The sequence below is a fragment of the Adiantum capillus-veneris genome, chromosome 14 (genome assembly GCF_014529385.1).
Source record: "Adiantum capillus-veneris isolate H3 chromosome 14, ASM1452938v2, whole genome shotgun sequence".
Taxonomy (NCBI): Eukaryota; Viridiplantae; Streptophyta; class Polypodiopsida; order Polypodiales; family Pteridaceae; genus Adiantum; species Adiantum capillus-veneris.
The window spans coordinates 139,891,318-139,904,314 of record NC_140944.1 but is presented as its reverse complement, the minus strand read 5'-3'; the positions used below and the strand labels follow the sequence as shown (position 1 = coordinate 139,904,314).

The 12,997-nt window shown below is 44.7% G+C and overlaps 1 protein-coding gene across 2 annotated transcripts in view; it reads right to left on the bottom strand.

Moving 5' to 3' along the window:
• LOC147443240 (rhamnogalacturonan I rhamnosyltransferase 1-like) overlaps positions 1 to 12,997 on the bottom strand; it is a 39,539-nt gene that overhangs the window by 21,233 nt on the left and 5,309 nt on the right. For both annotated transcript variants that reach the window (XM_086529149.1, XM_086529150.1), the window contains exons 4-6: positions 1,119 to 1,284; positions 747 to 1,036; positions 474 to 678 (exon numbers count right to left, since the gene is read on the bottom strand). In XM_086529149.1, the coding sequence (XP_086385275.1) occupies positions 474 to 678; positions 747 to 1,036; positions 1,119 to 1,284 (661 nt within the window). The remainder of the gene's footprint in view (positions 1 to 473; positions 679 to 746; positions 1,037 to 1,118; positions 1,285 to 12,997) is intronic.

Here is a 12,997-nt window from a genome sequence, read left to right as displayed (position 1 = left end):
TCAACCCGTCCCACCAACGGAGACTGTACATGACATCTGGCTAGAGCTGATTCACACACTCCGGACAATTTGAGAGACTCCAGGGCAGCTCCGACCGCATGCGATAGCGCCGCAAGGCCTTCTTGCGACTTTGGAAACCAAGGCCCTTCTTCACCATGGTTCATGGAGCGCCTAGACGGGCCGGCAAGTGTGGTTGTTTCCTCCTTCCAACTCTTGATTTAGCCGTCATTGTACATATCTTACTTTCTCATTGGGAGAGTCTCCCCACATTTTGATGTAGCCCTTCTCTAATACGGGCAGTTAACTGATGGAAGGATCTTCCTCTTGGAAAGAAAAAGACCTTTGAAATACCTTAAGACATGGCAACATATAGCTAAGTTAATTCATGGACAATGCTAAAAATGCATTTTGACATTACACGCACAAGCACACAAATATTATAACGCCAAAAGGTTCACAAAGACTGAGCGTACAATGTTTGGAAAAGTTCCATGTAGTGAAGCCATCCTCCTCTTGCTGCCATAAATCTCCCCAGCTGCAATGTAAATCTGTGTCTCTCTATGAAACCCCAGTGCTTTGAGAACAAGAGCAGTTTCCTCTGGCGTAAGAGGGCATAAGCCATCAAGTCTCTTCTGAACAGAATCAATAATCTTCTCTTTCCACCATGGATAAGCAAACCTGTACATATGAAAAAGTGAATTTGCAGGGTAAGAAAATGATTAACCAGGAATAATATTGATCCAAACCTCATCTTCGTCAACATGTCCACCTCTGCATCAGTGCAACCATGTGTGCATCCAGAAAAGGCCAACATATCCATCTCATATCGTAAATGAAGGACCACAAATGAACCCTTTCTCAGAAGAATATTCACCAGCTCTTGGCCCAGTCTTTCAATCAGAGGAGTAAATTTGAGAGCTTCATAATTGACTCGACAACGAAGCTTTTGCATCCAAACAGGTAGCCCATTATTTGCAAGACGAGTATCCGTTTTGCTAAAACGAATAACTTTATGCTTTTTGAACAAAGGAAGTATCTGTACCATTAAGCCGCACTCTTTCAACAACGCAGGAGTGTTTCAAACAAGACCATCTTATGACAAGGTTACACTAACTCACCTGGCTTAGATAATATGACTCATTAGACCAGCTGATTGGAGGCATTGATAAAAGTTTGCCTTTTCTAACCTTTTCATAATATTTCTGAGGCAGCCTTTTTACAATGCGTACTTCGTTTTGTAAAGAGAATATGAAGTGGTCCACATCAAAAATATCCTTGAAATCACTGAAAATTGTAAAATCAATTTAAATAATTTAAATAATAAGCAACAAGATCTAAATAACAAAGTAAGATGACAGCCTGAATAGTAGTATACAAATGAATGCAATAGCAGCCAACAAAATTGTGGCTTTCCAAGGTATTAATTCCCAAACTTTTGTTCCCAGAAATTAGAATTATGATGTGGACAAGATTTCTTGATCTACAATTATGCTGAACCACCGTGATGATAAAAATATAAGAAGACTTCTACCCTTTCAAGCAATGCAAATTATATGGCCACAAGACCCTATGATCCTTCATAAAAATCTCCTAGATCTTTTCTGCAACTTTCCCTATCTTGTGAAATACTGGAGTGTTGAACTGGATTGATGGCTCAGGACAGTTGAACCGACTGGCTCCAACCAGGCACGGCCATTTTTAGGCATATACCTTCATAAGGTCAGAAAACTCTGAACTTAAAAATTAAAAGAGAGGCTTAAAAACATCCACAAAACACAAAATCAATAGACAAAAGAAAAGTAATAATGAAGAAAAACTAAATCACCTTATTTGTTTGTAAAGAAAAAGAGGATAAAAACAAACCAATATTGGAAATGTTTAGGCGAAATAAGTAAGAGAACCTTACTTGACTGAAAATTTGCTCAACTTTAAGAATCAGAAAAAGGATAAGACAACCCGAAGACTTTACAATTCAGACTCCATACAATACCACAAGCAAAAGACAAAAGAACAAATTCTTGAACCCTAATGAACGCTAAAGAGTAAATGAGGATCGACGACGTACCTACTACCACCCTAGAAGAGGCAGAACATAATCAAACTAAAAAAAAGTTGAAAACTTGACGACTTCCCATTTCATGTCACTAAATAGTGACAAAAGATGCCCATTCCAACTTTTCCAGCGTTCCAGATATGCATTCCTGGTCACTCAAGCTCCAACAACATAACATCGTCCCTCTATAATGTGCAATAGGAAGTGCATATGAGCAGACATGCACCACATGGCCATCAACATGAGAATGTTGAGCAATAACACTCTCTTAAAAGTTTGATACCTTCCATTGCCTAACGAAGTCATAAAAATTGACCCCACCCCCCCATCACAAAATAATGACGTTGCCACGTCTGCGTGGAATCTAACAAGAATTTGAGTTATAAGTTGTTCCAACTTGGAACAACTTATATCCAACTTATAGGGTCCCGTCCGATGGGGCCCAAGGGACACTAGAGTAATAAAAAGGGAGAGAGATCACGTAGAAGATGCTGACATGGAAGTTGTACGGACGCTCCGTAATTTGCACTGACTAATGATGTGGCACCTATACGGAATTCCGTGATTTGCACTGCCAGCTTTTGGTGCCAGTTTTTGGACTAGATGCTTTTGGAACTTGAAGCTTTTAAGCTGATTGCTTTTGGGGCTTTGCTTTTGGCATCCCTTGTACTGTTAAAAGAGCCCTTGGGGCCTCACTCTGCAATGATTAATGAGAGAGTTGTACTTGGCAATGATTAATGATAAAGAAATACAAAAGGGGGGCCGAACTTTGTAGCCAATACCTATGGGTACGGAACTATGTCGGGCCGTGTTGACTCTTTCCCTCTCTCTCTCCATTAAAGTTCAGTGATTTTAAAGTTTTATAGTTGTGTGTTGTTGTTGATTCCTCGCTCGGAGTGTCCAAGCCTGTTACAGTGGTATCAGAGCTTATAAAGATTCTTCTTCTACGGAGGATTCGATCCTTTTTGCACCACGCGCATGTTTTTGTGAAAGAATCTCCGTGGCACAACCCCGGACCTAGTAGCCACTCCCACCCTTCGTACTTTGCGCATCGGGCGCGCTTCTATCTTCATCACTCTGTCTTACGAGACATAAGCCATAAAAAAACCCCAGATTACCCATGGGTTCTCGCAGAGAATCTTAAATAACACTTCTTGGTGGGTAGGCAGAGAAAAGTTGAATCCAGCGTGGGAACTGAGAAAAGAATGAAGATTTGGACAAATTCTTGGTAGAAAAGTTAGAAAGAACGGAGTACAAACGCCAACAGCATGTTAGTCTTCTCTCTCTCTCCTTCATTCACAGTATCATTCTCCCTTCTCTCTAATCTAATGCACATTTCTCTCAAGAAGTTAAGGAACCTTGAGTACGTACTGAGCATTCACTATCAATCACTTCCGTTGCATATCACATTGGTATCAAAGCTCTTTGGCAGTGTTTGGTATCAGAGCTCAAGAAAAGAACCTAACTAACGTCTCTCAGATTTATTTTCTCGAAGAATCTGTGTTCCTTCTCCAGATTTACTAGCACCCTTAGTCGATCATGCATCCGGCACACTTCCGTCTTCAACCTTTTGTTTAAGGGCCATTGCACCATAAAAGAACCACAATTTTTTTCTTATTTGGAATTGCATGCAATCCAAGATTACTTGGGCGCGTAGATCTCTCAAATTTGTGTTTGTGAAGAGTGACTATGTCACAAATTGCTGACCTGTCAAGCCAGTGAAGACCCAGAGGGTTAGGTCTCCCTAGCCCTAACCCTATCCAACTTGCAAATATGGCCTATGGACCTAAACCCTAGCAGAAGCATAAGAAGATGAAGTTCTTACCAACTTACAAATCCTCGCCGAGTGGCCTATGGGTTAGAATTAAAATCCTAACCCCCAACAACTTAGGGGACCCCCGTTTGATGGAGCGTTAAAGTAAAGCACACGCGCGCACGCGCACACACCCCCACCATAACAACTTATGAAAAAGTGATGATGTGGCCTGTAGTACGGATTTCCGCAATATGCGCTGACGTGGCAAATTGTATAAACTATCCCGCGAATCACGCTGACATGTGCTGATGTGGCACATTGTACGGACAACCCATGGGGCGCATGCTTTTGGGACCAGATGCTTTTAGGTGCTTTTCATGTAAGCTCCTTTTGGATTGCCAAGGGTCTTTAAATATGTACTCAAGCTCACTCTCTTGCATTCTACCCGCGGGAGATGCAAAGCAGTGCTGCCAGAGAAAACTGGATCCACATGAGCCTACAGATGGAAGCTATGGGGTTGGATGAAGAAGAAATGACAAGAGGAGGAGGAGATAAAGAAGAAGGAGTTCATTTTTGCCTTAAAAAGCTCTAAAAACATGCTTTTTAACTCTTTTTTGTGTTGCAAAGGCCTCTAAACATCTCTTAAACAATTGAGAATTAGGATATGCAACAAAAGTCAAAGTTGATCCTCTCGACGAGCCCTATGCATTGACGCGAGTGGATTTTGATTCCGACAATGTGTGAAAAATTAGGGTTTTCAGTAGTGAATTAGGCTTTCTTCAATTGTTGTTTTGAATTTGTTTGAAATGGATTTATATGTTTTAAACTTGTTTTGGTCCCGATTTGAGATTGCTTGATTCTGGTTTTGAGGCTGGTTTCATTGTTTTTGGTAACACTTTTCGATACTCATAACTTGGGAATTTCTGGGAGGAGTATTCAAAAGGAAACTGTGATTAAAAAGTCGTGTTTTACTCATGGCTCGGGCTTTCCTGGGAGGAGTACTGAAGAGAAAAATTGATGCTTCATAATGTACGAATATCTCATGGCTCGGGATTTCTTGGGAGGAGAATTCAATGATTGAAAAGTGGTGCTTTACTCATAGCCAGACCTTGTTGGTTATTTGCGGGAGGAGTATTGAAAAAAAATTGGATACAATCTAGGAAGTATTTACTCTAGGAACCTCCAAGCCACACAAGCAACCATGCCAAAGTAAAGAGTCTTTTGAGCTTTACCAACTTAGTCGAGATTCCAGAAGATGCCACATTCGGTAAATCGGTTCTCCCAACCTTGCTTGCTCTAGAGGCGAAACCCGTCTTGCTACGGCATGTATATCTCTCCAGTCTCGCTTGTGGCCACGATATTTCGTATAAGCAGTCAACATGGCCAGATCATAGGATGGTGCCAACAATATTCTGCCGGAGGATCCAATAGCAGTTCTCAAAGAGCAAATGGCAGCCCTCCAACATGCTTTCTCCAACGGCCTCACATTGATGACCTCACGCTTGGACGTGCTTTGGGTTTTACATTTTTGTGGTTCCAGAGACCTACATAGTCATTTTCCTCATGAGTGGATTCAGTGTCCAGATGTTTCGTAGGCTAGATTTTCACCCTAAGCATGGTTCTTCAGAGATAGCCAAACACAAATTAGATCCATCTCTGAATCATTATCAACATACGACAAAGCAGCAACACGAAGCTTTCATACTTGGCAAGCATTCAACTCGATCAAAGTGGTCTTATTTAGTGGCACATATGTCCGACCCTAGTGGTGGAGTATTCAGTCATGAAACGCCACGACGTTGGACAAGTTTCCCCTCGCAAGCCTTGACCTGCTTTCAAGTCCTTACAAGCTCTTGGTGGTAGTGCCGAAGGCTTACTTGTTCTTTCCTTGTGCAAGAGGACCCTTCAGAGGCCTAAGAGGCCGCATCTACCTCAACCTCCCCCTTCTCAAATGGAAGCCTTTAATACTTGCAAAGAAAGCTGAAGAGTCAAGAGATGCTCGTTTGTTTGTGACAATTAAAGACCACAAAACCCCTTCTGTGGTCGTGGTCTTTGCAAAAACACTAGCCTCATCATCGCCCGTGGAGAACAAAGTCTTTGTCTTTGACCAGATAGTCGGTGTTGAGGTGAACAATGATTCTTTTTCAACAATGAAGACTTCAGTCCTTATCTTCAAAGGTGCAAACGATAAATCAGATGCAGACTCTTGTAGCATGATTTCAATCTTTGCAAATGAATCTTTGGATATAATTTGTCCCGAGAACAATTTTCTAAACGAAGAAAACCATATGGAAGATATTTCTTCTCAACCTATGACAACACTTGAAGACTTTTGTGTTTCAGACAAAAGGAGTGGAATCCCTTTCATACTTTCAACAGGCGGTTGTTGCCAGAGCAGGAAAGCTTAGCGACACAATGAGATACTTTACCAATAATTTCAGTCATTTTGGGCTTGGCTACCTCTGTAAGGTGGCCAGTTAGGTGGTGTTCTACCGGGAATCAAGTCAATTGTTATGATCTTTGGGACGTGCAGGAGGTAACTCTCCAAGTAACTCTCCTAGTAAGCCTTCAGGGAAACAGCTAGCCTGAGCTTGCAAAAATTCTTGTTGTTCCTTTTCGGGGTCATACATATTTGACCTTTGTTCAACATTCAGTTCTTTCAAGATGATCGAATAAATAAAAAGATTGGATTTCATCAAATGGAACGGACTCGCCTTTCAGTTTTACATCAAGTACAATCTCTTTGCCCTTCTCATTCTTTCAAATGGCCTTCCTTGACCTATAACGACCACGTCACTGTTCTTGCGGAACCAAGGGATTCCTCGGAGGACGTCACACCCTTCCAAAGGCATGATGTAAAAGTCTTTGTGCCCTAAATACCCCTGACAATGCAAACGTAGTTTGCCAATGATAGGTGCAATGGCAACATGCCATCCGGGTGCCTCTAAAACAGCCTCGGCCTGTGGCCCCATTTCCTTGGGCGTAATTCCAAATCGAGCTGCCAATTGGGTTGAAGTTGGCCTTAGCTTTCTCCATCAAAGAAGATAAGGGTTTCCTCCATATGGGGTCCCAAACCCCCCTCCAAGGGCCCCCTCTCTAGTGATAGAGAGGTATTTGCTTTAGATTGCACAAAGGCTGATACAATTGTCCTAGACGCTGAGATGCTCATGGAATCTTGTTGTAGATGCTTGGATCTAATGGCAGAAATGGACTGAAATCTGAAAACTCTGGCTGATCTGATGGCTACAAACTGGAAATGTTGGGACTATGGCTGAAGTCAGCAACTTCTAAAAGCGCTAGGGCTGAAAACTGATAGCGATGCAAATCTGCAACTGTAGACTAAAAAAAGCTAGCGGGTTGAGTATGCTCATGGAAAAATGCCATGGATGTGATGGTGGTACTGCTAGCAAAAACGCTAGAGCATGGTGCTGCTGGTACTAGTCTTATGCTTAAGAAGTGACCCCTAGGGTCACTTATATATGGAATTATGGGTCGGGCAATGTCATAAAAAATCCCACGATTTTAATTGGCAAGGCTAATATGTCACTTATTAGTAAGTTAATAAACTCGCTTATAAGAGGTGCTTCATATAAACTACCTAGGCTGGGTACTCATGATCTATATGGAAACACTCCCCAGTGCCTACACCTAGCAGACACTGGTTGTGCTCATGTGCAATCAAAGGGTATGCAACTAAGCTAAAGTGCCTGAGCATGCAGGTCTTACGTAGGCTCACAAAGGTGCCAAAACACTTCCTAGGTTGTCTGCCACAAGACGGGCACCACGTGCCAATAGAAAAGACAGACTGAACAGACTTTTAGCACTTCTTTAATTTTCCGAGAAAAAGATCCTTCTATTAGTTAATGAAACTGCCCATAGGGCTACAACCACCTCTTCTAGAGAGGGCTATAGCAATCATAAGGGAGAGACTCTCCCAATGAAAAATAACATCTGTACAATGAGGCTAAATCAAGAGATGGGAGAAGGGAAGAGCCACACAGGTGGACGGTAGTGCCATCTCAACACACCTTGGACCATGGTGAAAAAAGGCCCAGGGCGCCAGAGTCGAAGGAAAGTGTCACAAAACGGGAGCGCACACGAGCACTTAGAAAATCTAAAAATTATAATACTTTGCAGACCTGAGAGAAGGGAGAAGATCGACACAGTATTGGGGACCAGAAGATGGGCTGCCCCCCCCCCCTCCCCCCCCCCCCCCTGTTAAGAGTATTCTTTTATTCAGGGAGAATTCTTATACAAGCACGAGAACCTGAGGAAACCCCTCCGTTCTGTAATCTTAGACCCGAAGGTCGTGCTTTCCCGTAAAGGGCTTGGGCACAGGGCCGTTCCTTCCCGTAAGGGACTTAGGCACGAAGCCGTACTTTCTCGTAAGGGACTTAGGCGTAAAGCCGTACTTCCCGTGAAGGGCCTTCCTGTAAGACGGGAGATTCTTGCAAAACAAACCACACAAAGCAACAATTCTCAATGCGTATCAACACTTTATACCTGTCGCTCCTTGCTCGGAGAATCGACCTCCGTACTCAGTCGTCACGCGAACACTTGCAAGTTCCGTCGCCAGCCTCTACTCCAGAATCCCAGCGCTAGTGTTTTTTTGCTGCTTTCGGCTCTCTGAAACTAAAACGCTGGCTGTCCTTTTATAGGCCCTGGCACCCGGCGGGAATATGGGCCCAAAAAGCAGAGTCTGGCGCTCCTAGAGAGAGGAGAGAGAGAGATCGCAAATTCAGCCTCCCCCCCCCCCCCCCCATGTAGCTTTTTAGCGCTGGTCTTTTTTTGAGAGACTTGCTTTATTTTATTAATAAAGGCCTGGTCACTTAAAAGTGACCGGCCACTTTAATAAAATAAAGTGTGAACCTGTTCAAACTTTAAAAACTCACTTAGTTAATGAAAACAATGCTACACAAACACATTCCAGGCGTCCCCGGGTGCAGGACACAACACAGATGCAATGCAGACACAGACTCCTCGCGGGAAAACATCTGTCCTCCCGCGACTGTTCCTGCTTTTCGTAAAAAGCTTCATTGAACCCATCTTTATTCTTGTGCTTGCGTTCTTACGCGTATTTTCTTACTCAGTTCGGATTTCCTCCTTAGCCTACGGGATGCCCCCTTACTGATGCACCCGTCACCCATCATGTGACGCATCAGGGGCACTCGTAACCCGGCCCTTTCCACCGAACTTACGAAACTCCTTCGCGATGTTTACCGTCACCCATCAAATGACACATCAGAGTTGTCTGTTCTTGATGGCAGTTCCTGTAGCTACAATCTTTTAACAGTTCTTAGTGCACATAATAAAATATCCTAAAAAAGAGATTAATCTTTAAAAATAAGAAAATAGTCCAATTAGCAACAGAAAGCCTCTCTACGCTCCTGCATGCGGTCGGAGCTGCCCTAGAGTCTCTCGAACTATCCTCTGAGAGTATGGATAAGCTCTAGCCAAAGATCACGAACAGTCTCTGCTACAGGGCGAGCCTCAAAGATGCCGAAGCAGCGGGCCCGCCAAATGAACAAGAGTGTCAAGCCGCAGATGAGCTCCCAACACTCCTCTCTCTCATTGCACCACTCCTATGGAGTAAGCTCTGCTATGTAGGTCGACCCCCCTGCATCACTATCATCCTGATGGTGGAGGATAGCTCAAACTGAAGTGCCGGGCCCGTGAGAGTGGACCAAGTAGCTGCCTCCCAAGTGTATTGCCATACCATGGAAAGAGCTGGCATCAGCCGAAGGACACGAAGCCAAACTTAATGTGCCAAAGCACAATCCCAAAGACAATGGCACTGACTCTCCACAGGATGGTCACAAGCTGCACATGCTACACAGAGACCGCTATGTACAAGCCAGCTCCCAACTGCTGTAGCTCGATGTGCAACCAGCCACTAGAGCAAAGTGACTCGCCGCGACTGTCTGGAGTCCCACAACCTCGCCCAAAAAGCTCACAAGAACTCAGTTGTGAGACCCTCCTCCTGCCAATGAGGTGCTGCAACAGGACGAGCCTCTCTCCGTGCTGCCAGTATGTGACGTCCCAGTCTAACAGTGTACTGAAATAAAGGGACACCTGGATGGTCGGTTGAGGAGAAAGGGTCTCTCCAAAACCACTCTCCAGGATCCCATTGCACTCGTGCCAGTGGACAGTGCTTCCAAGCCCACAACCTAGTGGCCAGTCTCAAGAGCTGCTGGGTCAGGATCTATGGCATAAGCCCTCCCACAGATGCCACAACTCAAATCCTCTGAAAACAGCACTCTGCTACATGTGGGGCCTCTATTGAAATTCGGTGTAAGCGACCCTCACCCTGTAGCTCGAAAAACAAGGAGGGTACAGTCTCTGAACAAGCCCGAACTGCGATGAGAACCTCCAATCGCGTGAAGATCCCCATCCATATGGGCGCTGCTGACTCGAGAGGTGTGAGCCACTCAGCTGGTACAGCCTCTGTGATGTCCCGACACATACTCTGCACCCCTCTCATGCCCTATAGCTGGATGCTCTGAAGCTCCTCTTATAAGCCTGAAAACTGTAGCCAGTCACCTAAGGTGCGTGTTGGACCCTCTGCCATGGGACCCCAAGAAACATCACGCCTACTACCAACCAAGTGGCCTCTCTGAGTGCTAACCATGGGGTTCCAAACAAGGGGCTGTCTCAGACGCTCCTCCGAGTAGGCTGATGCCGCTCAAGGCCTCTCCTCAGTTGCTCCCAAGAGCGGAGCAGACTCACAACGAAACGGTCCTTTAGTCTCCTGCTCAAGCCAACTCTACGCATCTCTGTGAAAATCCATCTAGTCGAAGGTCGCCAGGGGCCTCCAGCCTGAGGCACTCTAGCACTAAGCCGTTGAAGCAAAAACTCCTCCAGGGCTCCTCCCCTGGAAGTAATCCTCTGACAACAGACTTCCAAAGAAGGGCTCTACTCTACTGTGATGGGTCTATGATCCTCAACCCTCCTTGAGTACAACGAGGAGTGGTGACCTGCCAGGCCACTTTGGCCTATGCTATTTGAGTGTCATGCCTTGACCAAAGGAAGTTCCTGATCAACCTCTCTACCTGCTGATGTAGGAACTCAAAAAGATCCAGCAAGAAGTGATGTACCACATAATAGCCAACAAAACCTGATTGGCCACTACAACTCTTCCTGCCAGAGAAAGTCGTGTGGAGTGTCACAAAGTGATGACGTGGCTACGGATAGCTGAAACCCTAATTTGAGGCTGAAACCCTAAAATCCCTGCAAACCCTAAAAACTGCCAGAAACCCTAATTTCTGACAGCAAACCCTAATTCTGTTGTGGTGCCACGTGGCAGCAGGGGCAGCTTCCGGATTTTGCGCCGCAAAACACACTGACAGCTTTTGGCTTGCTTTTTGGGCTCCACACCAAGAGAGAGAGAGAGAGAGAGAGAGAACTTGCTTTTTTTTTTTTGGTTTTAAAAAAAAGATACTCTCTAGAGAGAGAGAGAGAGAGAACTGCTGCTTTTGATTTTAAAAGCTTTTGGGGCTCTGTTTTTGGGCATCCCTTTTACCGTTAAATATGTGGAGAGGGCTTCACTTCTCAGGGCATCTGAACGCAGAGTCTGAGAGTGAAACCCTAGCTACACTCTTGTACTTTGATCTTATTAATATAAAAAGAAATACCAAAAGGGACGCCAATCTTTGGGGCCAATATCTCTAGGCATGGAACTCCGCCGGGCCAGTGCAAATCTATTGTGATCTGTGAATTGTTTTGAAGTGGTTATTTGGTGCTGTCGCGGTTGATTCTTGACTTGGAGTGTCCAAGTCTGTTACAGTGGTATCAGAGCACGGCCAATTTCTCTTCTACGGGAAATCCGATCCCCGAATTTTTTTCCGCGGCACCTATGGCTTCAGGCAATGATCAGTCGACTCCCTCTGCATCTGGAGATGCGGGCAGGGATCACAACGAAGATTCCGGCACGGAGTTTGGCCCGCCTAGGCCTACTCCAGCGGAGCAACAAGAGATGGAACGTCAAAAATTGATTGATGATGCAAAAATTGATTGATGATGCAACAAAGATGATGCTCAATTTTGCCAAGGACCCGAGCTGGCAAAATATATGAACCAGACCTCTTTGGAAGAGGTACAGACAGAGTAGTAGAGAACCACAACACCACTCCCGAAACCCGCTCTCAAGAAATCTTCTGTCTCCAAGAAATACACAGAGAAGGAACTGGAGAACGTGGTTGATGCACGGATTGCTCAGCTTTTCGACGTGCAAAATAAGGACAAAAAGCACTGTAAAAAGCAGAAGAAAGGCACTGACTTCCCGGGATATTTGGGTCGTCGGTCGACATTCGACAAGGCAAAGAAAATGAAGAAGCGCATTAAGTTTGAAGACCTACCCAGTTCTTCTTCTTCTTCTTCTTCTGACAGTTCTTCTAGCTCTTCAGACTCGAGCGAAGAAGACAGGAAAAGCAAAAAGCGAAGCAAGACACAACGCTTCGGAAAGGGCAAGAAAAAGGCAAGGAAGTCTAAGTCTCGCCCAGTGAGTGACACTTCTATAGAGGACTCGTCTATGGACAATTCAGACTCTGACAATGGGAACTTTTATGCGAACAAGAAGAATCTTTACAAAGCCAACCAGTATGACTTTCTCAAAGATAAAAGCAAGAAAGTCCGAGAGTTTAAGGAAGGTGGCCAAGCACTTAAGTTTGATACTTTTTCGGGATACTCCGATGCTTCGAAGGCTTTGTCTTTTATACAGCAGTTTGACATCGCTTTCGCGGGAGGACGCTATTCAGAGCACTCCAAGATTCGGAGAGCTGCCTCTTATTTTAAGGGGAATGCTCGCACTTGGTGGTCCACGCTTCTATTAAGCAAGACTATGCCAGTTACATGGCTGAAATTCAAGAGGCTTTTTATTTCTTCTTGGTTAACTCAAGAGTTTGAGCGAGATATACGAGCTGCTTGGAACCATCTCCGGATGACCAAGAGCGATACAGTGAATTCTTACTGTGAAAGATTCTGGAACTCTTTTCTACCTGCCTCTTCATTCAAGAAGATCTCGTTCAGAGAACAGATTGAGCGGTTTACATTGGGTCTACCTACAGAGATCCGAGACCACTCCTTGGAACAGAAGTCAGCTTCTATTCAAGAGTTGATGAGTCATGCGAAGCGGGGCTTTGCAATTCACTCTGGCAGTCTGACCTACCCCACAGATGAGGTCACGACACAAC